General features: G+C 42.6%; 1 protein-coding gene across 1 annotated transcript in view; it reads right to left on the minus strand.

Annotated features, from left to right (window-relative positions):
• Positions 1–723: 723 nt before the first annotated feature.
• The window catches only part of LOC132828128 (potassium voltage-gated channel subfamily C member 1-like), a 47255-nt gene continuing 20926 nt past the window's right edge, over positions 724–27052 (minus strand). The window contains exons 2-4 of the mRNA XM_060845036.1: positions 11136–12060; positions 8852–9007; positions 724–975 (exon numbers count right to left, since the gene is read on the minus strand). Coding sequence (XP_060701019.1) covers positions 914–975; positions 8852–9007; positions 11136–12060 — 1143 coding nt within the window. The 3' untranslated portion in view covers positions 724–913. The remainder of the gene's footprint in view (positions 976–8851; positions 9008–11135; positions 12061–27052) is intronic.

The raw sequence follows: 27052 nt of genomic DNA on the forward strand, positions 1-27052 counted from the left end.
AAACATGACATTAAGGTGCAATGTTGTTGATTATTGCCAGAGACACAGAACACAGGACATTACAGCACATTAGAAAGGACACAGAAACGCGACTTATCAAACTTACCAACATCACAATCCCCCTGATGTAATATTAGAACATTAAGACCACTCTAGAAATACACAGTAATCAATCAGCTTTCAAAAGATAGGTTATTGTTTTATGTTTGGGTTGTAGTTTTTAGTTGTTCTGTATGCTCTGATACACTGTCTATCTCCACCATTTTCTGCATTTATCTCAGATTTACTCCATTGGCAACTTTCCACATTCTTACTGGAACCTTAGTTTACTGTGAATGGGAGCTTGACTTAGTTCATTGCTAATAAACTTGGAACTCACGAGATGTTGTTTACTTCAAGAACTTTCGAAATGTTAATTCTGTTGATTGGTTACACCCAAAACCAAAATACAACAGACTACATAATAAGTTACTTACAGAGGTAAAATTCATACATCTTTCCTTGAATACAATATTAGACAGTAGTAAACAAATATAAAATGTGCAACAAGTAATGATAAAATAAAGATCATTTATCTATTGCTGGAATTTCGGAGATCTTTGCACATTATGATCTACATGTTAACAAATGTATATAGTACATATCTAGAAACCTATTTATATATATAATAAATATACTTACTTTTTTCCATAATACATATTTTACAGAACCACCATACAATCATGCTTTTACAGGATTATGTAGATATATATTACAGCCAAGTTAATAGTTATGAGTATTCAATGGTTCCTAGTTTCTGATCTTTCCCCCAGATTGCTGCAGCCAGATTGCTGGGGTCTGGAACTTGCCATTGTTTCACTTTGGACAAAACAAGGATGTTCGCCCTTTGCTCTCCGATCTCCACTATTTACCATTAAGACAGGGTGATTACTTCTGCTTGAGTGTAGTTAACTGTGTGGACATCTTTGCAGTTCTCTGTGTCAAACAAAAATCACAAAATATAACAAAATACAACAGAGAGAACTTCCCAACTGATACGAGCACTGTACATCATCAAACATGACAGGAGATTACAATAAATTTGAAGTGAAACTGTGCGAGTGTGTGCACAATTGAAAGCAAGTATGTGAGAAATAGCGTGTGTGAAAGCACATGAATGAGAGTATTTGCGAGTGAGAGTCTGTGTGAGTCAGTATGAGAGTGAGTGAATGTGTTAAAGTGTCTTAGAGTAAATGAATGTATGTATCCAAGTGAAAGTGTATGTGTGAGTCAACAGGTGCAAAAGTAAATTTGAGTATTAGAGTGCACGTCAAACTGTGCGAAATTCTGAGTGTGTGTGTGTTTGTGTGTACATGCAAGTTTGTGTGTGTGCACGAGTGTGTTTCTGTATGAGTATATGTGACTATGATTACTGTTTGTTTGTGACAGAACATAGAACATAGAACACTACAGTGCAGTGCAGGCTCTTCGGCCCTAGATGTTGCGCCGACCTGTGAAACCGAAATGAAACCCATCTAATTTACTCTACTCCAATATCATCCTTATATTTATCCAATGACCATTTAAATGCCCTTAAAGTTGGCGAGTCTACTAGAGTTTCAGGCAAGGCATTCCACGCCTTACTACTCTTGGAGTAAAGAACCTACCTGACATCTGTCCTATATTTAACATCTCTCAATTTAAAGTTTTGCTCCTTCATGCTAGCCATCACGAACCAAGGAAAAAGGCTCTCACTGTCCACCCTATCTATTCCTCTGATCATCTTGTATGTCTCTATAAAATCACCTCTTAATCTTCTTCTCTAATGAAAACAGCCTCAAGTCTCTCAGCCTTTCCTCATAAGACCTTCCCTCCATATCAGGTAACATCCTGGTAAATGTCCTCTGCACCATTTCCAATGCTTCCACGTCCTTTTTATAATGTGGTGATCAGATCTGTGCGCAGTACTCCAAGAGTTTCGCACAGCTGCAACATGACTTCATGGTCCTGAAACTCAATCCCTCTACCAATAAAAGCTAACACACTGTACATCTTCTTAACAACCCTATCAACCTCGGTGGCAACTTTCTGAGGTCTATGCACATGGACACTGAGATCTCCCTGCTCATCTACACTACCAAGAATCTTACGATTAGCCCAGTACTCTGCATTCCTGCACCTTCCAAAGTGAATCACGTTGCACTTTTCAGCATTTAACTCCATTTGCCACCTCTCAGCCCAGCTCTACAGCTTATCTAAGTCCCTCTGTAACCTGCAATACACTGTCCACAACTCCAACGACTTTAGTATCAGCCGCATATTTACTAACTCATCCTTTTACGCTCTCATCCAGGTCGTTCATAAAAATGACAAACAACAGTGGCCTCAAAACAAATTCTTGCAGTACACCACTAGCAACTGAATACTTCCCATCAACCACCACCCTCTGTCTTCTTTCAGCTAGCCAATTTCTGATCCAAACTGCTAAGTCACTCTCAATCCCATACATCCTTATTTTCTGCAATAGCCTACCATGGGGAACCTTATCAAACACCTTACTGAAATCCATATACACCACATCAACTGCTGTACCCTCATCCACCTGTTTGATCACGTTCTCAAAGAACTCAATAAGGTTTGTGAGTCATGACCTACCCTTAAAAAAACTGTGTTGACTATCCCTACTCAACTTATTCCTTTCCAGATGATTATAAATCCTATCTCTTTCCAACATTTTACCCACAACCGAAGTAAGGCTCTCTGGTCTATGATTACCAAGATTGTCTCTACTCCCTTTCTTGAGCAAGGGAACAACATTTGCTATCCTCCAGTCTTCTGGCACTATTCCTGTAAACAATGACAACATAAAAATCAAAGCCAAAGGCTTGGCAATCTCCTCCCTGGCTTCCCAGAGAATCCTCGGATAAATCCCATCCAGCCCAGGGGACTTATGTATTTTCACACTTTCCAAAATTGCTAACACCTCCTTCTTATGAACATCAATCCTCTCTAGTCTAAGAGTCTGTATCTCAGTACTCTCCTTGACAACATTGTCTTTTTCCTGTGTGAATACTGACAAAAAATATTCATTTAACACTTCTCCTATTTCTTCAGACAACTTCTCACTACTGTCCTTGACAGGCCCTAATACATCTCTCATCATTCTTTTATTCCTGATATACCTATAGAAAGCTTTAGGGTTTTCCTTGATCCTACCTGCCAAAGACTTCTCATGTCCCCTCTTGGCTCTTCTTAGCTCTGTCTTTAAGTCCTCCCTGGCTAACTTGTAACTCTCAAGCACCCTAACTGAGCAAATGCTGATGTAGGGCTTTTGTCCTAAACATCGATTTTCCTGCTCCTTGGATGCTGCCTGACCTGCTGTGCATTTCCAGCACCACTTTATTCTTGACTATCACCAAAGTGCTCACCTACCTCCAAATCTAACACTTGGCCCAGTTCATTATTCAATAACAAATCCAATGTGGTCTCGCCTATTGTTGGCCTGTCTACATACTGAGTCAGGAAACCCTCCTGCACATATTGGACAAAAACAGACCCATCTAAGGTACTCGAACTATCGCATTTCCAGTCAACATTAGAAAAGTTAAAGTCCTCTATAACAACTACCCTGTCTCTCTCACCTTGGTTTGAAGTGTGTCCACATCAATGCCAGGAACATCCGGAATAAGGTGGGTGAACTTGCAATGTGGGTTGGTACCTGAGATTCGATGTTGTGGCCAGTTCAGAGATATGGATACAGCAGGGATAGGAATGGTTGTTACAGGTTTCGGGATTTAGATGTTTCAATAAAAACAGGGAAGATGGTATAAGAAGGGGAGGTGTGGCATTGTTAGTCAAGGACAGTATTACAGTAGCAGAAAGAACATTTGATGAGGACTTGTCTACTGAGATAGTATGGGCTGAGGTTAGAAACAGGAAAGGAGAGGCCATCCTGTTGGGAATTTTCTATAGGCCGCTGAAAAGTTCCAGAGATGTAAAGGATAGTATAACAATTCCAGTTCCCAGCCCCCTGATGAATTAGTTTAAATCTTCTTGAAGGGCATTAGCAAACCTCCCCAGGATATTGATACCCCCTGGTTCTGGTGTAGACCATCCTGTTTTTAGAGATCTGACCTACCACAGAATGATCCCCAATTATCCAAGCATCTGAATCACTCCCTCCTGCACCATCCTTGTAGCCATGTGTTCAACCGCGCTCTCTCCCTATTCCTCACCTCACTTGCATGTGGCACGGGTAACAAACCAGAGATAACAACTCTGTTCTAACTCAAAGATTCCAATGTAGCTCCTTGAATTTCTGCCTTACATTCCCATCCCTTTTCCTACTTATGTTGTTGGTGCCAATGTGGACCACAAGTTGGGGCTGCTCTCCCTCCCCCTTTAGGATCCCGAAAACATGATCTGAGACCTCACAAACCCTTGCATCTGGGAGGTAACACACCAACAGTGAATCTCTCTCGTTCCCACAGAACCTCCTATCCATCCCCCTAACTGTGGAGTCCCCAATAATTAATGCTCTACTCCTCTCCCTCTTTCCCTTCTGAACAACAGGACAGACTCTGTGCCAGAGACGTGTACCTTATGGCTTACCCTTAATAGTATCCAAAATGGTATACTTGTTGTTGAGGGGAACGGCCACAGGGGATCCCTGCACTGTCTGCCTGTTCCCTTTTCATCCCCTGAACTGTAACACAACTACCCTCTTCCTGTACCTGAGGTGTGACTACCTCCCAGTCACTCCTCTCAATTACCCCCTCTGTCTCCCGAATGATCCGAAGGTTATCCAGCTCCAGCACCAGTTCCTTAATGCAATCTCCGAGGAGCTGGAGTTGGGTGCACTTCCCGCTGATGAAGTCAGCAGGGACACTAGTGGTGACCATTGTCTCCCACAATCTACAGGAAGAGCATTCAACTGTCCTAACATCCATTCCAACTGTTCTGAATTCCCAAAGAGACTACTGAAAAAAAACTAGTAATCTTACCAGATTGGCACACAAAACTTTTTTTTGGTTAGAGGAGGAGGGTGGGTGGGAGACACTACCTGAGCAGTGTTTCAAGTAAAGCAACCACCCAAACATTTAATCTCACTTACTCAGCTATCCCATGTTGGCTCCTGCTCTGCATGTACTCCACCTATTCACGAGGTAAGCCTTTTATATGATTAGTTTACCTTCCCGACAGCTGCCTTGGTCCTTGCTCTCACTGCACCCGTTAGAAAAATGTGATTGTGAGGGCCTGTGACAGTACGTGAGTGAGTATATAGATTGAGTGTGAGACATTTAATGAAATTGATGGAAGTCTTAGCAGAGATAATGTTTCTACTCTAAACAGTTCTGATGAAGGGTCATGGGACATAAAATGCTAACTTTGCTTTCTCTCCACAGATGCTGCCAGACTTGCTGAGTTTCTCCAGCAATTTCTGTTTTTGTCTCTGATTTCCAGCATTTTCAGTTCTTTGTTTTTTTTATGGGAGTGCCGCCAACTCGCTGGAGAACTGCTGGGAGCCCCGTGTTGCCTCTGTCAAAGGGGTCTATTGCATTAAATGCCAATCGTGCACTCAGCTGGGCAGGAGCAGGTCTTCCAGTCCACGCAATTCCCACTCCCACTCCCCAGACAATCAGAATCCTGAGGCTGAGCATTGATCAACAGCACCAGTGCGTATGGTGGCTGCTATGGTAATGCACTTACCTGAAGCCCAGGGGCACTGAGGATCCCAGATCACAATTGAGCGAAGGCAGGAGGGACTTGCATCTCAAAGGGCCACCTATGTCCCCATGCTTTCCATTTTGATTGTGCACTGAGTGCATTTTATTTCGGGAACCCCTCAGGATTCCAGAAGCAAGCTCAGCAGGGTTTGTGTTTATGGTTATCACACAGTGAGCCCCCTGCACACCACTGGTGAATACTGACTGCACGTTAGAAACAAAAACAGAAATTGCTGGAGAAGCTAAGCAGGTCTGGCAGCATCTGTGGATAAAAAAAGTTAACATTACATGTCCTTCTTCAGAACTGTTCAGAACAGAAATTTTATGGGTGTAGGCTTGCTCGCTAAGCTGTTGGTTTGATATCCAGGTGTTTCATTACCTGGCTCGGTAACATCATCAGTGGTGACCTCCAAGTGAAGCGAAGCTGTTGTTTCCTGCTTTCTATTTATATCTTTCTCCTGGATGGGGTTCCTGGGGTTTGTGGTGATGTCATTTCCTGTTCATTTTCTGAGGGGTTGATTGATGGTATCTAGATCTATGTGCTTGTTTATGGCGTTGTGGTTGGAGTGCCAGGCCTCTAGGAATTCTCTGGCATGTCTTTGCTTAGCCTGTCCCAGGATAGATGTGTTGTCCCAGTCGAACTGGTGTTTTTTTTCCCTCCGTGTGTAGGGCTATGAGGGAGAGGGGGTTGTGTCTTTTTGTGGCCAGCTGGTGTTCGTGTATCCAGGTTCTGGATCAGTGGTGCTGGAAGAGCACAGCAGTTCAGGCAGCATCCAACAAGCAGCGAAATCGACGTTTTGGGCAAAAGCCCTTCATCAGGAATAAAGGCAGAGAGCCAGAAGCATGGAGAGATAAGCTAGGGGAGGGTGGGGGTGGGGAGGGAGTAGCATAGAGTACAATGGGTGAGTGGGGGAGGAGATGAAGGTGAGAAGTCAGGGAAGGAGAGGGTGGAGTGGATAGGTGGAAAAGGAGTTAGGCAGATCGGACAAGTCCGGACAAGTCATGGGGACAGGGCTGAGCTGGAAGTTTGAAACTAGGATGACTTACAGTTTTTGATGTTTGAGATGGAGTTGAAATACTGTTTGTTGAGAGTATGAATTCTCCTGAGGATGTAGTACAGAGTGGGTCCTTTGCAATTCTGAGAGAGTGTGGCCCACAGCTGAGGCAGGGCTGACTGTAGAGAGGTAAGGTGCCGGCGCATTGCTGCGGGCGTGGAGCGGAGGATCCTGAAAGAGAACTGTTGCTGGTGTTTTTGAATCTGTAGTCTGTATTGTTTGTCCTGTTTGGGTCCGAACTCTGCTGGTTTAAAGGTGGTTCGGAGTCTGTGTGGGGTGAGTTGGTTACGGAGGCAGGCACTGAGGAAGCCAATGTGGCTGTGGTACCGAGTTTGTTTCATGACATGGTTGAAGAGCTTCAGGGCAGAGGAAATGACCTGGGAGTTGCAGTGGGAGAGGGACTCCCTGTATTCTGGTGGCTAACTTTCTTCTTGTTTGGCCTACATAGTGTTTGTGGCAGTCCTTGCATGGAATTTTATAGACTACGTTGGTTTTGTCCATGCGTTGTACTGGGTCTTTTAAGTTTGTTAGTTTTTGTTTGAGAGTATTGGTGGATTTGTGTGCTACTAGGATTCCAAGGGGTCTCAGTAGTCTGGCTGTCATTTTTGAAACTTCTTTGATGTATGGTAAGGTGGTTAGGGTTTCTGGCTGTGTTTGGTCTGCTTGTCATGGTTTGTTCTTGAGGAATCTACAGACTGTATTTTTTGAGTGTCCGTCCTTCTTGAATACGTTGTATAGGTGGTTCTCCTCTGTTTTCCGAAGTTCGTCTGTGCTGCAGTGTGTGGTGGCTCGTTGGAATAGTGTTCTGATGCAGCTTTGTTTGTGTGTGTTGGGATGGTTGCTGGTGTAGTTTAGTATTTGGTCAGTGTTTGTCGGTTTTCTGTATACGCAGGTTTGTAGTTCTCCATTGTCCTTTCTTTTGACTGTGACATCCAGGAATGCGAGTTTGTTGTGGGTTTCTTCCTCCTTGGTGAACTTTATGTCTGTGAGGGTGTTGTTGATGATGTTAAATGTCTCTTCTATCTTGTTTCGTTTTGTGATGACAAAGGTGGCACCTATGTAGTGAACCCAGATTTTTGGTTTGATGATTGGTAGGGCTGTTTGTTCTAGTCTTTGCATTACTGCTTCTGCTATGAATCCTGATAGCGGTAATCCCATGGGTGTGCCGTTGGTTTGTTTGTAGATTATGTTGTTGAAGGTGAAGTGGGTGGTGAGGTACAGGTTTACTAGCTTCTTGATGTTTTTGTTGGTAATGTGATTGATGGTGGTTGGGGGGTGTGTGATGGTCTCTTCTAAAAGTGTGGTAAGTGTTTCCTTTGCCAGGTCGATGTTGATGGAGGTGAACCACCATTTTGACTGGGACAACACATCTATCCTGGGACAGGCTCAGCAAAGACATGCCAGAGAATTCCTAGAGGCCTGGCACTCCAACCACAACGCCATAAACAAACACATAGATCTAGGTGCCATCTATCAACCTCTCAGAAAATGAACAGGAAATGACATCACCACAAACCCCAGGAACCCCATCCAGGAGAAAGATATAAATAGAAAGCAGGAGACAACAGCTTTGCTTCACTTGGAGGTCGCCACTGATGATGTTACCTAGCCAGGTAATGAAACGTCTGGATATCAAACCTACAGCTCAGTGAGCAAACCTACACCCTAAACCTCAACCTGAGCTACAAACCTTTACAAAACTTGCAAAAAACAGTAACATTATCTTTGCTAATACTCCCATCAACTTTGTTAAACACCTCACACTCATACACAATCTATCTTAGTCACTACAGTACTCTCACACTCACAATCACACACAAACACGCACTCTCATTCATACTTCTGGTCATTAATTGTTCACATTAAGGGCTCAATTGGGAGTGGTTTGTACAGACTGCCCATAGGCCTCCCAATCACAAACTTAATCAAGTCAAAAGTATGAAGGTACATAATTAAGTATCCATTCCACCACCATCTAACTAAGTTCAGAGAAAGGCATTAAATTCCATCCTGAGAATAGGACCCAAATTTCACATGTGAAAGCGAAGAGGACAATAAATTGTCACCCTTTCCTTTGGGTTGTTAACTCACCAGCTGTCAATAAGTAACAGGTTGTCCCTTTCTTGTTTTTGTCCCTCATACTGGAGCATCTGAGCACCTGACTCTCATCGGCTGTCAATGATTGGTTCAGTGCAGCATTTTCTTCATCAGATAGGGCCACGTTTGCTTCACCATTCTGTTTTGAGTCTTGGAACAGAGAGAATTTCTGCTCAGTATCTTGTAAATGTCACTGCAACACCATTTTTTCTTTGTCCCAGACAAAACAAAGTTTATAAGAAAGGAAGTTGTGAAATGAGAAGACAAGAGACAGCTAGGACATGCATGCACTGCCGCGTGTGTCATGATACACGTGTTGTTCATGTTCTGACTTCACAAGAACTATTTCGGCAGTTTTCAAACACAATTTCATTACGATGTCGAAAAGTGTGTTGCTGGAAAAGCGCAGCAGGTCAGGCAGCATCCAAGGAGCAGAGAATCGACGTTTCGGGCATGAGCCCTTCTTCAGGACCTGCTGCACTTTTCCAGCAGCACATTTTTCAGCTCTGATCTCCAGCATCTGCTGTCCTCACTTTCTCCTTTCATTACAATGTCCTCAGCTTAGAATCTCAGAGGCATAGGATTCTCCTGCACAGCAGGAAACAGCTGAGACCACTCTCTTTGTGCCATTATTTGAAAGCATTCTCCAATTATTCCCAATCTCTATTTCCCATTGTCCTAAAAAAAATTTTCCCTTCTCAATATTTATCCAAATTGCCTTGAAACATTATTCTGGAGTTTGCTTCCACTGTCTTTTCAGGCAGTTTATTGCAGATCACAACAACTCTCCTGACAATATAAATGTTTTCCTCATGTTGGTTGTTCTTGTTGCCTATCGGTTTAAAGCTATATCCTAATGGTCAATAACTCTAATGGTTAATAACTCTAATGGTTAATAACTCTAATGGTTAATAACTCTACTGCCTAGGGTAACAGTTTATTCTTATTTATCCTCATACAACTCTTTGTAAACGTCATACCTCCTTCAGATCTCTCCACGGTTTCTTTTGCTGTGAGGAACACAATCCAGGTTCTGAAAACTCCCTACATAACTGAAATTCCTCATCCAGCAAACCATTCTGGCAATTATTTTTCTGCTGTTCCATTGAATTTATTTCTTATTTTCCCACTTTTACTGATTTCAATGTCTCTGTTAATTGTCTCTCTATTGCTCTTTCTCGAGTATTTTGAGAAGATTTGTAGCTCAGGTTGAGGTTCTGGATGTAGGTTTGCTCACTGAGCTGGAAGGTTCATGTTCAGATGTTTTGTCACCATACTCGGTAACATCATCAGGGAACCTTCAGATGAAGCACTGCTGGCATGGCCCGCTTTCCATTTATGTGTATAGGTTTAGATTAGATTAGATTAGATTACTTACAGTGTGGAAACAGGCCCTTCAGCCCAACAAGTCCATACCGACCCACCGAAGCACAACCCACCCAGACCCATTCCCCTATGTTTATCCCTTCATCTAACACTATGGGCAATTTAGCATGGCCAACTCACCTGCTCATTTTTGGACTGTGGGAGAAAACCGGAGCACCCGGAGGAAACCCACGCAGACACGGGGAGAATGCACAAACTCCACACAGACAGTTGCCTGAGGCGGGAATTGAACCCAGGTCTCTGGCGCTGTGAGGCAACAGTGCTAACCACTGTGCCACCATGCCGCCCAAGTTTCCTTGGGTTGGTGATGTCATTTCCTGTGGTGATTTCATTTCTGGTTCTTTTTCTCAGGGTTTGGTAAATGGGATCTAAGTCAATGTGTTTGTTGATAGAGTTCCAGTTGGAATACCATGTTTTTAGGAAATCTTACCACATAAATAGAAAGCTATGCCACCGGTGTTTCATCCAGAGGCTCACTGATGATGTCACCTAGTATGATGATGAAACATCTGAAAACAAACTTTGCAACTCAGTGAGCAAATCTACATCCATTGCTCTTTCTCTCTCTAATTCTGCTGATTTCCTGCTCTGGTGTTCACTATTTCCTTCTGCATGCTTTTCTTTCACTTCCTTCTTTCTTTTAGTGATTAAGGGCATCACTTTCAGGCTTTTTTTTGCAGCTCTCATCTCCAGCAAACTGCAGCATCAAATCAATAGCATGACATCAAAGGACTCCAGCAATGTGTGGGCTAACAGGAGACTGTGCACAGAGTACCAAACCCTCATAACACCTCACACTGGAAGTGTACAGCTCCCAATAGAAGGACACAATGATAAGACAGCAATGGTGCTCACACATCATCTCTGAAATACAACAGGTTTAAACTCCTACCTGAGTTCTTTCTCTCTCTTATCTCCTCAGCAGCAATTTGATTGCTGTCACTCTGTGGGCTGTTGCATGAAGAGTTCAAATCTGAATTGCAAAGGCCTGTAGTCTTGGCATGTGTCCCACAGGGAAAGTGCTTCCTGCGTTTCTTGGGGAGTTTTTGTTTGGCCATTGCCAGTGAGTAATACATTCCAAAGTTATTGACAATGACTGGCACTGGCATCGCAATGGTAAGCACACCAGCCAGGGCACATAATGCTCCCACCAGCATACCCGACCATGTCTGTGGGTACATGTCACCATAGCCAAGTGTAGTCATGGTGACTACTGCCCACCAGAAGCCAATGGGAATATTCTTGAAGTGAGTGGGGCTCACAGTGTTAGGGTTTTCACCAAGTCTCTCTGCATAGTAGATCATTGTGGCAAAGATTAGAATTCCCAGTGCAAGGAAGATGATGAGCAGGAGGAACTCATTGGTGCTGGCTCTCAAGGTGTGTCCCAACACCCTCAATCCCACAAAATGCCGGGTAAGCTTGAAGATCCGTAGAATCCGAACAAACCTGACAACCCGGAGGAAGCCCAGAACATCCCTTGCTGCCTTGGAGGTCAATCCACGAAGTGCCAGCTCCAGATAGAAGGGCAGAATAGCCACAAAGTCAATGAGGTTCAGCATATTCTTAACAAATAGCAGCTTATTGGGGCAGAAGGAAATGCGGACCATAAACTCCAAAGTGAACCACATGACACACACGCCTTCCACATACATGAGGGCGGGCTCTGTCTCTATCTCATACACACTTACTATCTGAGTGCTGTTCCCCACCACTGTATATTCTGTCAAGTTAATGATCTTGTTGAAAGCCTCATGTGTTTCGAGGCAAAAGGCGGTGATTGATAAGAGGATGAAAAAGAGGGATACAAACGCGATAAACTGCAAAAGAAAAAGAATGCAGGTCAAAGATCAACAGTATTAGAATCAGAACTACAGAACTACAATAATGAATGTAAAACAATAGAAATGCAGGAATCGGTTGCAGACTGCCAACCAGGGTACTTTAATATAACAAAAAAACCTGTAATGGGGAAAGGTGTCCATGGACTCTGGGAGCAGTGAGTTTAATAACTTCAAAGTTTCCTCAGACCCCTACTTGTAATCGTCTGATGCTTACCATATCAGTTACAAAAACAAATTGTCCATTGGAATATTGACCAGCCAATCAAGCTCTTTCAATTCATATCAGGGATTTTCTCCCATTCAGGGTGGTAAATGGGTAAAATCCAATCACTGAGCATCCACTATCAGTTCAGTCCAGTCACATCATTGGTTTTCTCATCTGCTTATTCCTGATGAAGGGCTTATGCTCGAAACGTCGAATTCTCTATTCCTGAGATGCTGCCTAACCTGCTGTGCTTTGACCAGCAACACATTTGCAGTTGCTTTTCTAATATATCAATTACAAACCTTCTTGAGGACTAAAAGATTGTCAGCTGAGATATTTCAAGCAGTACTTGTTTAAATTCCTCTGGATATTGACTAGAAATTGATCTGGACTCACCACATAAACACAATGGTTACAAAAGCAGGTCAGAGGCTAAGAATACTATGGTACATGACTCACCTCCTGACTCTCCAAAGCCCATCCATTATCTACAAGGTGTGTGACAGAATACTCCCCATTTTCCTGAACAGGGGCAGCTCCAACAACGCTCAAGAAGCTCGACACCATCCAGGGCAAAGCAGCCTACTTGACTGGCACCAAATCTACAAGCGTCCACTCCCTCCACCACCAACACTCAGTAGCAGCAGTGTGTACTATCTACAGGATGCATTGCGGTAATTCGCCAAAGATCCTTAGACAGCACCTTCCAAACCTATCATCACTCCCATCTAGAAGGACAAGGGCAACAGATACATTGGGGCAGCACCATCTCCAAGTTCTCCTCCAAGACACTCAGCATCCTGACTTGGAAATATATAGCTGTTTTTTCACTGTTGCTATGCCAAAATCCTGGAATTCCCTCCTAATGGTGTTTTGGGTCCACCTACAGCAAATGGACTGCAGCTGTTCAAGAAGGCAGCTCACCACCCCCTTCTCAAGGACAACTGTCGATATACAAGAAATGCTTGTCCATTCAGTGACATCCACGTCCAAGGAGAAAATTTTTAAAATTCTCCTGGATACAGGAGAACATGGTATATAAAAAGAACCATCCCCAGAATCCAAGCATAATGCAACTTTGACTAGCAGTGAGGATGAAGTGGGGCAGTGGTATGGTGGTAATGCCACTGGACCGGTCATCCAAGTGCTCAAGCTAACACTTTACAGACATGGGCTCATGGAATGTAATGCATAGCTGGTAGAATTTCATTTCAAATAATAAATCTGGAACTAAAATTTAGCTTAATGGTGACTATGTAACCACTGTTGATTACCATAAAAACTTATCTGATTCACTTTTGTCCTTCAGGGAAGGCAATCGCCCATTCTCTCCCTGGCTTATAAGATTGGTTGTGAATATCCAAGCAAATCACTCAATTGTATCTAACTGCGACAAAATCTAAATAAACAAATAAAATCAGATATTATTAACAATAGCTGGAATGCTTGTATTGTTGGGTTTTTGTGCAATAATGGAATGCAATTTTGTTGTAAACTAGATTAATTTTTAATATTTAAGTCACTGCCTTTCCATCATCATATATTTTAATGTGGTTGTCAATCTACAGGCAATTTTCTTTTCATATCTTCATGGGTTCCGTTGTTTGTGATTGATGAGTTTCTGATTGACCTACTTCACTTTCAAACAATGTAAAATTCTATCATTTGGTCACTTTTTCTGAAATTATTAATTAACTTTCTTATTGCAGAAACTCAGTCTAAAATCATCTTTTCCTTACATGGTTCCTCAACATACTGCTCCAGAAAGCCATCACATACATTTGAGGGATTAGTATTTCAAAGAATAGGATCAACTAGGTCTATCCAGTTTCTACTGAAATCTCCTATGTTTCCTGTATCTTCATCAGGTGGTTGTGGGGCAGAATCATACGACCCAGAATCTATAGCAACAGGATTGCACTGTCATGGATTGTAATATTAGACAAATTTAGCTCAAACAAATTTAGTTCACACAAATTCATCTTTTACAGTGATCAGGTGAGTTTCAGTTCCTTTGTATGTAATTCCCAGAACATTGTTAAAGTTACATTCTCAAGATAGATTTTAACAACAGGTGCCATCTCAGCTCAGATAATGCATTGAAGGTGTGAAGTTAAAGCCTGTGTCCCAATGTTAGGTCAGACTGATTCTATTTCTAAAGTGGGATTTACAGAATTTTACATGGATTTATGCAGTTTTTGAGCAAAATAAAATGTAATTCTGCAAATACAAATTCATCCCACAAACTTTTACACACAAACACACAAACTGCATAAATCCATGTAAAATTCTGTAAATCCCACTTTAGAAGTAGAATCAGTCTGACCTAACATTGGGACACAGACAGACTTTAACTTCACACCTTCAATGCATTATCTGAGCTGAGATGGCACCTATTGTTAAATCTATCTTGAGAATGTAACTTTAACAACATTCCTGGATTTACATATGAAGGAACTGAACCTCACGTGATCACTGTAAACGATGAAAGACTCAACCTAAATTTGTTTAATATTACATTACATGACACTGTAATCCTGTTGCTATAAATTCTGTGTCATATGATTCTGCTCCACATCCACTTGATGAAGAAGCAGTGCTTCGAAAGCTAGCATCTCCAAATAAATCTGTTGGACTATAACCTGGTGTTGTGTGATTTTTAACTTTGTCCACCCCAGTCCAACACCGGCACCACCAAATTATGTTTACTGCATTATCCTCACTATATAAACCTCTAATTTCCTGACTTGTGTTTGTATTTACATTATCACTACTATTTGGTGGCACAACTCTCATCAATGTTTCCTACCCCTTTCTCTTTCTTAGTTCCATCCAAACTGCCTTTACATCTTGGAAATTAGAACTAAGGTGATTTCTCTTTGTATGCATTTGCAAGGAATTCATTATTCAGTGATTTTCTGTTTCTCTGGCAGCAGTTTAGCTGTGTATTCTATTGTTCACAGGTCTAAAGCTCCTATCTCTCTTTTTTGCAGCTTTCTCTCTCACCCCTTGCCGGCTGCCCCTCCCATCTTGCCCTGAATTACTCCCTTTTCCTTCTCATAGCTTGCCTCTCTAATCCTGTCCCCTGTAGCCTTCCCTCTTGGTGCTTTCTCTCCTCCCTGTCAACTGTGCAGCTTCCCCTTCTCCATCCATAACTATTTCAGCCTTTTCTTTTTAAACCCACCTTGCAGCCCTGATAGAATTCCTGATGGAATTCAACAAGGGGCCATGTCTAAGGTGACGACACAAAATGAAAGGCCATGCTGTCGGAGTCAGCATTTTATTATGGATAGATGATTGATTAGCGAACAGTAAACAAAGATTTGGGATAAATGGGTCTTTTTCAGGTTTGTAAGATGCAATGAGTGGAGTACTGTGATAAAAGGTGCATGCTTAATAGTTTCATGTAATTTATTTTAGAGTTTAGATTTTGAACCAGTGGGATGTTGGTTTGGCACATGTCTATGAAGGGGATTAATAACGAACTTTTAATATTTCTGTAACCATAGTAATTTCTTTTAAAATGCAGCAGGAGGCACGGACTTATTGGTGAGTACTGGGAATTTTGTTTGGGGTAAGTTTATCGAGTGAACAGAGTGAGTTGTTGTACATTAGGGGTCTGTTTGAAGGTTCTGAAATGAAACTTTTTTTGCTGAGGAAAATGGCACATAGCTTAGAAAAAAGCCTGTTGGTTTTAGGTTTACAGAGGTCTTAGCTGAAATTACATGCATAAAGTAGTTGCTTCTAAAGATGGGAGATAGTTTAGAACTGTTAAGAAATAATCACCTCAGTGTAAGGACTTAATTTCAAGGTTCCAGATCAGAAATGTGAGGTTAAAACCTTGAAGGGCTTATTTGAAGCAGAGAAATTCTAAGCTCGGTTATATAAAAATTCAAGGCAGAGATGGTCAGATTGGGTCAGGTAGGGAGTGTACAGAAACTCTGTGACATGGACCAGGTGAACACTCAAAGGCTTTTTATTTCTTTTTTGCGTCATCTTTAGATCTAACAGTTATTAGTTAAGCATTCATATTCCAGTCATAATATATCTGAGTGACTTTAAGGCTGTGTTTCTTTAGGTGACATAATTCAGACATTAATATATTCCTTAAACAAGATATCACATCTCTAATCAAAATTATAATTTAGAAGATAAAAATAAATATCAATTTTGGGCGTTCACTGTGTTTTGTTTTTATTGTTCAAAGAATGAAAGAGGAATACGGAAGATTGATTTAAAATGAAATAATTTTAGACATTAACAAAATTGAGGATATTAGGAGAGTCAATCAACCTATTACCTTGTACTTTATCAAATATTTTCCATAAATCCATTTCAGCAACTTCCACCGATACTCCCTTCATCAACCTTCACTGTCACTTTAGTAAAACATTCAGCTACTCAATCTCTGACTGTTACTGTAGAATACAATCACATTCATTCCTATCCCAGGCAGAACATTCAGAATAGTGATACATGACACCTTTGGCATGAATACTGGGGACAGCTAATCCCAGGCCCCTTCAGTTAAAGGGGTGTGTAACTCATTGTATGTGATACCATGGTATTAAGCAGTTTGGAAAGTCAATTGCTGATTTATACCAAGATGACAGGTCTAAGTTAAAGTGATAAAATAGGAACACTTGTTCTGCTTGGCCCTGGATATCAGTGAGAAGATCTATCTTGTCCATCATGTCCCTCAGAGTTCAATAGCCTCACTATTTCCACTTTAGATTTAACAAAAGAAATGGCCAATTGGATGATGTATTGTAGAGTCAAAGAATGTAGTGCTGGAAAAGCACAGCCGGTCAGGCAGCATCTGAGGAACAGGTGAATCGACATTTCATCAGGAATGAGGGGGCAACTCAAGGGGCTAAGAGATAAATGGGAGGGGATTGGGGCTGGGGGGAAGGTAGCTGGGAATGCGATAGGTGGACGAAGTAGGGGGTGAAGGTGATCGGTCGGAGAGGAGGGTGGAGTGGATAGACGGGATAGACGAGTGGATAGATGGACACATAGGACAGGTCATGAGAGCAGTGGCGGGTTGGAAAGTTAGATCTGGGATAAGGAGGGGGAGGGGAAATTAGGGGAGACATGAGTGTACTCCAGATGCCCACCACCCTCTGTGTGAAGTACTTGCAGCGTGTATCCCCCTTAACCTTTCCAACTCTCACCTTGAAAGCCTGACCTCTCGTTATTGAATCCTTCACCCTGGGAAAAAGCTTGTCTCTATCCACCCTGTCTATACCCTTCATGATTTTGTAAACCTCAATCAGGTCCCCTCTCAAGCTCCTTTTTTCTAGTGAAAATAAACCTAACCTACTCAACTTCTCTTCACAGCTAGCACCTTCCATACCAGGCAACATCCTTGTAAACCTTCTCTGCACCCTCTTCAAAGCATCCACACCCTTTTGGTAATGTGGCGATCAGAACTGTACACAGTATTCTAAATGTGGCCGAACCAATGTCTTGTACAATGTTAACATGACTTGCCAGCTCTTATACTCAATACCCCGTCCAATGAAGACAAGCATACTATATGCCTTCTTGACCACTCTATCCACCTGTGCAGCAACCTTCAGGGTACAATGGACCTGCACTCCCAGATCTCTCTGCCCAACTTTTCCCAAGGCTCTTCCATTCATTGTATAATTCACTCTAGAATTAGTCTTGCCTAAATGTATCACCTCATATTTGTCTGGATTGAAAGCCATCTGCCTCTTTTCCGCTCAACTCTCCAGTCTATCTATATCCTTCTGTATTCTCTGACAGTCTCTTATGCTCTCTGCTACTTCACCAATCTTTGTGTCATCTGCAAACTTGCTGATCATACCAACAGTGCCCTCTTCTAGATCATTTGTGTATATTCCAAACAACAGTGGCCCCAATACTGACCCCTGTGGAACACCACTGGTCACCTTTCTCCATTCCGAGAAACTCCCTTCAACTACTGCTCTCTGTCTCCTGTTGCTCAACCAGTTCTTTATCCACCTAGCTAGAACACCCTGCACACCATGTGACTTCACCTTCTCCATTAGTCTACAATGGGAAACCTTATCAAACGCTGTACTAAAGTCCATGTATATGACATCAACAGCCCTTCCTTCATCTAACAACTTGGTCACTTCCTCAAAGAACTCTATTACGTTGGTAAGGCACAACCGTCCCCACACAAAACCATGTTGCCTATCACTGATAAGTTCATTCTTTTCTAAATATAAATTGACCCTATCTCTCAGTACCCTCTCCAGCAACTTCCCCACCACTGACATCAGGCTCACTGGTCTGTAATTACCCGGAATATCACTATTACCTTCTTGTACAGGAGGAAGACATCAGCAATCTTCCAGTCCCTCTGGCACCTCACCTGTATTTAAGGATGCCACAAAGATATCTGTTAGTGCCCCAGCTATTTCCTCTCTCACCTCGCTCAGCAACCTGGGATAGATCCCATCCAGTCCTGGGGATTTGTCCACCTTAGTAACCTTTAGCATACCCAACACATCTTCCCTCCTTATGCCAACGTGATCCAGACTAATCAAACTTCTATCTTTAATCTCAAGATTCATCATGTTCTCTCCTCAGTGAACACTGATGCAAAGTAATCATTCAGAATCTCACCCATTCTCTCAGGTTCAACACACAGCCTTCCTTCCTTATCATTTATGAACCAATCCTTTCTCTAGTTACCCACTTGCTTCTTATATAAGAATAAAATGCTTTGGGATTTTCCTTAATTCTGCTCGCTAAAGCTACTTTATGACCCCTTTTAGCCCGCTTGATTCCTTGTTTAAGACTTGTCCGACTCTTCCGATATTCCTCCAGGGCCCGTTCTGTTCTTAGCTGCCGAAACCTTATGTACGCTTCCCTTTTCCTCTTGGCTTGTCGTACAATTTCTCCTGTCATCCACGGTTCATGAATCTTGTCCTTCCTATCCTTTGCCTTCAATGGGACATACCTATCCTGCACTACTGTTAACCTATCTTTGAAAGCCTCCCACATCTCAAATGTGGCCTTCCCTTCAAATAGCTGTGTCCAATCCACATTTCTCAGCTCCTGCCTAATTTTGATATAATCGGCCTTGGCCCAGTTTAGTACTCTTCCCTTAGGATCATTCTCTTCTTTATCTATGAGTATTCTAAAACTTACAGAATTGTAGTCACTGTTCCCAAAGAAATCCCCCACCGCAACTTCTACCACCTGTCCTGGCTCGATCCCCAGTACCAGGTCCAATATGGCCTCTTCCCTCATCGGACTATGGACATACCGCTCTAGAAAACTCTCCTGGACGCTTCTTACAAATTCTACTCCATCCAGACCTCTGACGCTAAGTGTATCCCAGTCAATGTTGGGAAAATTATAATCTCCCACCACCACTCCCCTATTGCCTCGACATCTATTCATAATCTGTTTACCTATTTGTTCTTCTCCCTCACGCTCACTGTTGGGAGGCCTGTAATACAGCCCCAACAATGTAACTGCACCCTTCTTATTTCTCAGCTCCACCCATAATGCCTCACTACCCAAGACCTCCATCGCGTCCTCCTTTAGCACAGCCGTGATATCATCCCTGACCAGCAATGCAACTCCACCGCCTCTTTTACCTCCCTCCCTGTCCTGTCTGAAACGTCTATATCCTGGAACATTTAGTTGCCAATCATCATGCCCCTTCCTTCAACCAAGTCTCTGTGATGGCAATAATGTCATACTCCCAGGTACCAATCCAAGCCCTAAGTTCATCTGCCTTACACACTATACTCCTTGCATTAAAGTAGATGCATTTCAGGCCACCAGTTCTTTTGTGCTCACCTGCTCTCTGCCTATTCTTCTCTTTATTAATGTTATCTTCATAATTCTTACATTCGCCAGTCTCCAACTCGCTGCCTACTTGTTTTCTCTTCTGGTTCCCAGTCCCCAGTCCCCTGCCACATTAGTGTAAAACCAACAGCAGTAGCAAAAACTCCCTCAAGGACATTGGTTCCAGTCTGGTTCAGATGTAGACCGTCCCTTTTGTAATAGTCCCACCTTCCCCAGAACAAGTCCCAATACCCAATATCTACACCATCTCTCAAGCCACGTGTTCATCACTGGCTAGCACGGTGGTACTGGTAATAATCCTGAGATCACTACCTTTGGAGGTCCTCCTCTTTGACTTCTCTCCTAGCTCCCTGAATCCTTCTTTCAGGACCTTATCTCATCATCTACATATATCGTTGGTGCCTATGTGCACCAGGACAACTGGCTGTTCACCCTCCCCTTTTAGAATGCTCTGCAGCTGATCAGTGACATCCCTGACCCGAGCACCATTATCTTTAACACTGAGTCCCCTAATGAGATTCCACATCAAATATGTAGTTTGGGGTTTGGGGTGTGATCTAATTGAGTTAGGTTGAGAGTAATTAGGGTCAGATTGGGGCAGTCATATGGTGGGGGTGCAGTCTGGATTGTGTGGTGGGGAATGGATCCAGTTGGGTTGAGCAGGATGTTTTGGTATGTTCAGGTCAGAGGTAGTCCAGTCCAGTGGCAGTAGTTAGGTTGAGCCAGAGGCTGTTGTGTCAGGGGGAATTGAGCTATATTGAAGAGTCATCCAGACATATTGTGGGGGAGACATGAGGTTGGATTGAGGGCAGTTGGTTCTGTTGGATAAATGGATTTGGAATTCATTAGGTTGGAGGAAAATAGGAGTAGCCAGGACAGGTCAACGATAGTGAGGTTGGGTTGGAACCTGTTGGTCAAGGGGCAAGCTGGCCAGGTTGAGGGTGTAGATTGATTTGGGAACTGATGGGGGCAATGGGTATTTGGATTAGAGGTGTGGTCAGGTGAGGGGAGTCTGAGGTGGGAAGGGGTGAAGACTGGTGGATGTCAATTGGGTGTTCAGTTTGGTGACACTGATCACTCAGTTAGATGAGATATTGACCAGTGTAACACTTCCAGGATCAATATCTGAGTCAGCCCTGCTTGTATAACCCAAATCTCTGCTTTTGAACTCAGTATCTGGGACTTTATGGAGGGTTTCAGGTACCAGAAATTAGCCTAAAGGAAGTTTAAACCTCCAATTACAGGGAACGTGTTTGTGTAAGGACTGCAGAGTCCCAATGTCCAACATAGACCCAAATCTAGCTGTTGACACTCCAGAACTCTGGAAGGTTGAGTCAATAGGATATGAAGCATGATAATGAAGTAAGTTTTACGGTATCTAAAAGACAGGGAGCACTGTTATTTCAGAGCTCAGAAGATGGCCATTCCCACTCGTCATGAATCTCCTCAGACTCAGGTATGGGAGCATACTCAGGGTCAAAAGCAGGATCAGTTAAAAACCAGGATGGGAATTCTGAAATAGGAACACTGCTCAGCCAGGAGCTGAAGAAGAACATTGATGACAAACTTATAGGGACACAAAGTCTTAGGTCACCTCAAGGTTATCAGCACCAGAATACAGGAGGCGAGAATGAATAAGAGTAGGAGATGAATTGAGGGAGAGTTATAGGAGATGGAAAAAGGAGGCTTTTAATAGTGAGTCAAGTTTCTGCCCAAACAATTGTTTAACATAAACCCCAAACCTTTCTAATCTCTTCAGATATTTCACAATTCCATTCAAAGCAAAATTCTGCAGAGGCCACTAATTTGAAATAAAAACAAGAAGTGATGGAGAAACTCAGCAAGTTTGGCAGCAGCTATTGAAAGAAAAACAGAGTAAATGTTTTGAGTCTAGCATGACTCTTCTTCAGAATTGATGCATTTCCAAAGAAAGGTTATTGGACTCTTAATAGGGTTAAAGTCAGGATTTTTGGCAGTGTGGAGGAACAAAGGGATCTTGAGTTCCATGTCCATAGATCCCTCAAAGTTGCCACTCAAATTGATAGGGTTATTAGGAAGGCATATGGAGTACTGGCTTTCATTAGCAGGGGAATTGCGAGGTTATGCTGCAGCTCTATAGAACCCTGGTTACACCACACTTAGAATATCGTGTTCAGTTCTGTTTGCCTCATTGTAGGAAAGATGTGGAAGCTTTAGAGAGAGTGCAAAGGAGATTTACCAGGATGCTGCCTGTGTGGAATGCATGTCTTATGAAGAAAGGTTGAAGGGGCTAGGACTTTTTCATTGGAATGAAGAAGGATGAGAGGTGACTTGATAGAGGTTTACAAGATGATGAGAAGCATAGATAGCGTGGAAAGCCAGACTTTTTCCCATGGCGAAAATGTCTATCACAAGGGGACATAATTTTAATGTAATTGATTGAAGATTCAGGGGAGATGTCAGAGGTAGGTTCTTTACACAGAGAATGGTGGGTGTGTGGAATGCACTGCTAGCAGTGGTAGTTGAGTCAGATACATTAGGGACATTTAAGCGACTCTTGGATAAGCACATGGAAGTTAGTACAATGAAGGGTATGTAAGTTAGTCTGATCTTAGAGTAGGATAAAAGGCCGGCACAACATCGAGGGCCAAATAGCCTGTACTGTACTATACTGTTCTATGTCTATGTTAACATTGACATAGATGCTGCTTGACCTGCTGAGTTTCTCCAGAAATTTGTTTGGATTTCACATGTCCATTTGATGGCCATATGCTTTGATATCTCTCTGACCAACTGGAAATACTGGTAATTGGAGTGCCCAGGAACCAATGTAATCCCTTCATACAGAAAAACATGCAGTGGGGCCATTGTTTCTAACAATGCTGTATTATAGGTGCATCTGTAAGTAAGGACAGGGTAACCATCCTCAACAACCTACAGATATTGCCCTGCACTATTATTGGAAACCTTCTGAAAGTTCAAATAAAACAAATCTACTGGCATCCCCTCATCAACTTTACCCTCAAAAAATTCCAGTAGATTTGTCAAGCATGACTTCCCTTTGTAAGTCTTATGGAATAGAATAGAATCTCTACAGTGTGGAAACAGGTCCTTCAACCCAACAAGTCCACACCGACTCTCCAAAGAGTAACCCACTCAGACCCGTTCCCCCTACCTTATATTTACTCCTGACGAATGCACCTAACCTACAGATCCATGAACACTATGGGCAATTTAGCATGGCCAATTCACCTAACCTGCACATCTTTGGATTATGGGAGGAAATTGGAGCAGCCAGAGGAACTCCACGCAGACACGGGGAGAATGTGCAAACTTCACACAGACAGTCGCCCGAGGTTGGAATCAAACTTGGGTCCCTGGTGCTGTGAGGCAGCATTGCTAACCACTCAGCCACCGTGCCACCCCAAGTCTATGCTGACTTTCTGATTCTGCCACTTTTTCCAAGTGCTCTGCTATTTAATCTGTTATAATGGAATCTAGTATTTTTCCCTTGACTGATCCTAAGCTAATTTGGTACTATTTGAAGAACAGGCTTTCCGGATCACCATTTATCCCATAACAACAGCATGTCAGAACTGACAATTAAGGTCAAGGAAGTTATCTGAATGGCTCTGGGCAGCAGACAGTGCATGTTTCATCTTGATCATGAGGATCAGCTCCGGGTCTGAGTCAGGACAACTCCATATGCAACAAAAACCAACCTTTAGATAAGACTGGGCCCGATCAATACCATGAATAATGTGATAGCCTGTTTATTCAGTATTGCAATTCTGAGATCAATAAGAGAATAAACTAGTGTTAAGTATTTGCTTGACCACAGATACAAATTTGAAAATAAACAATTCACTCAGTGCATTCAGTGTTGAAGAGTTCATCAAAATGTTGGGTCTTTTGTGCACCTGATAGGGTTAGCGTTAGAGTTAGGGTGAGAGTTAGGATTAGGGTTCTCTCGTGTTGATAAATGAATGCAGATAGGTGTCACTGAGAACCAATGGAGCAATGTCATTCTTGGTCACATTTAGTTTACAGGGAGTCAACAGTTCCCTCTTATCAGGATATGTCAGAGGTCAACCAGCATGGAAACTGGCCCTTTGGGTCAAACTGGTCCACACCAACCAAAATGTCCGTCTAAGCTAACCCCATGTTGCTGCAATTGGCTCATATCCTTCTAAACCTTTTCTATCCATGTATTTGGCAAATGCCTTTTAAATGTTGTTAATGCACCCATCCCAACAACTTCTGCCAGCAGCTTATTCCATACGCGTACCACCCTCTGAGTAAAAAAGTTGCCCCTCTGTTCCCTTTTATTCTTTCCCCTCTAACCTTAAACTGATGTCCTCTAGTCTGTGATTGCCCATCACTGGGAAAAAGACGGAGTGCATTCACCCTATCCATATCTCTCAAAAGACAAAGGTTCTAGCATGTCCAACCTCTCCTGATAACTCAGACAGTTGGGTCATGGCAACATTCTTCTAAATTTCTTCTGCAATCTTTCCAGTTTAGTAACATCTTTCCTGTAGCAAGGTAATCAAAACTGAACACAATGCTCTAGTGCAGCTTCACCACCGTCCTGTATTTACCGCAACATAACTTCCCAATTCCAATGCTCAATGCTCTGACTGATGAAAGCCAATCTGGTTTGAAAATATTCCAGGAGCTTTTGTCACTTCACATTCACTGCAATTTCAAATACTCTTCAGAACATCTTAGAACATTACAGACAATGAAATACTTCCAACTTTTGTCGTTGTTGTAATATAGGAAATTTGGTTAGAAATCACACAACACCAGGTTATAGTCCAACAGGCTTATGTGAAATCACAAGTGTTATGGACCAGGCCAGAACCCCTCAAAACATTTTAAGAAGGTAGCCCAAACTCTAACTTTTTTCTTTTTTAAAGGCAGATTTAAAGTGGTTATTCCGGCAGCTGGTCAAATCACTTTAAGCAAAACTGAACTTGTTTTAACACTACTGTTGAAACATGAACAAAAGAAAACAGAATTTAGAATAACAACTAATTGAAAACCCAATCAACTTGATATCACAACTTAATGATATTCCCGCACAGTGGTTAGCACTGCTGCCTCACAGCGCCTGAGACCCAGGTTCAATTCCCGACTCAGGCGACTGACTGTGTGGAGTTTGCACGTTCTCCCCGTGTCTGCGTGGGTTTCCTCCGGGTGCTCCGGTTTCCTCCCACAGTCCAAAGATGTGCGGGTCAGGTGAATTGGCCATGCTAAATTGCCCGTAGTGTTAGGTAAGGGGTAAATGTAGGGGTATGGGTGGGTTGCGCTTCGGCAGGTCAGTGTGGACTTGTTGGGCCGAAGGGCCTGTTTCCACACTGTAAGTAATCTAATCTAATCTAATCCCAAAAACACCTCTTGGCAAAAGATAAATTCAAACACAGGTTCTCACGAGAAGGAGAGATTTCAGAGAGAAGAGTCAGCCCAGAAACGTTTATTGAAGCACAGAACCTGGTTTTCACTGTAGCAGTTTCGCTGTTACCAGCAGCTCCTGACTGCTTGCTGAAACAAACCAAACTAGAAAAAAACCTGAACTGGGAGAACTGGCCACTCCCCTGCCAATGTTTAAAGTAGCCACTTCCAGACATATTGGCACCTCTGCCTTTATGACCCCTCTTGAAAAGAAACCTTGTTAAAGGGGTAGTATTGTCACACAAGCTTTTGGAGCTCTATCTCTTTGTCAGGTGGAGTGAAGAAAATGAGGGGACTGTGCTCCAAAAGCTTGCAATTTCAAATAAACCTGTTGGACTATAACCTACTGTTGTGTGACTTCTGAATTTGTCCATCCCAGTCCAAACCAACATCTCCACATGTAGAAAACCTGACAGGTAAGTTGTGCATAACAAGATCCCATAGTAGCTTGTGACCAGTGACGTTCATTGAGGAATAAATAGCAGTCAGGTCATTGAGGAGATCTCCCTGTTTTCCTTTGAAAATGACTGGAGAATTGAAGGTAGGGTTTGAGAGAAAGGGGTACAAGGGAGGGGGCAATGAGCAAAATAGTGGCAAGAAGGTAAAGGGAGAGTGTGTGGGAACTTGTGAATTAACAAATGATAGGACAAGGAAGAGGCATTGAATTCCATGCAAAATCCTCCATTGAGTTCCAAGTTTGTGAGAAGATTTGCAGCTCGGGCGCTCGTTGTTGTGGTTCTGTTCGCCGAGCTGGGAATTTGTGTTGCGGACATTTCGTGCTCAGTGCTTGGGAGCCTCCTGTGAAGCGCTTCTGTGATGTTTCCTCCGGCATTTATAATATTTATGGTATAGTCCTCCATTGAGTAGCTGTCACAAACTGTTTGCCACTGATTGAAATGGCGATCCCATTTCCCCTCAGATCATGTGTCTAACATTGTAGTGATTCTGGTCAGTGGGACCATCATTTATTCTAGTGTCTGACTATTGGACAAAGCTCCACAATTATCCAAATAAAATTAATGATGACAGGGTGCAGATCATCTTCCAGCTAAAACTTCACATGATTCAAATCTGCTTAGAATGGCAGTAGTTTGTGTTCCGAGACAAGGCCAAAGACTGTCTCTAGTTTCTGCCCTTTGTCAATCCCTTTCACTCATAGGATTATATTAGGGTTGAAAATTGATGCTTCCAGAAGTTATACATTAGGCAGGAGACACTGACTGTTTAATTGCGTTTGTAATGTCTTTCGTCAACAGTTAGCTGCACATTTCCTTTCCTTTTCATTCATAATGAACCAAGAGTTGCTTACTGACAGAAAAATATAGTGGATGCTGGAAATCTGAAATAAAAACAGAAACTGAGCAGCTGAGACAGCAATCAACAGTCAGTCCCCAGGGAAGATCTGTGCACATCACCTGTCTAGGCACGTTTTCATACACTGATAATCTCACCTCCATCCTTCCACACTCATCTTCTTTCAAAGATTTTAACAGATTTGGTGTTGCTGCA

This window comes from Hemiscyllium ocellatum, chromosome 26 (assembly GCF_020745735.1).
Source record: "Hemiscyllium ocellatum isolate sHemOce1 chromosome 26, sHemOce1.pat.X.cur, whole genome shotgun sequence".
Lineage (NCBI taxonomy): Eukaryota > Metazoa > Chordata > Chondrichthyes > Orectolobiformes > Hemiscylliidae > Hemiscyllium > Hemiscyllium ocellatum.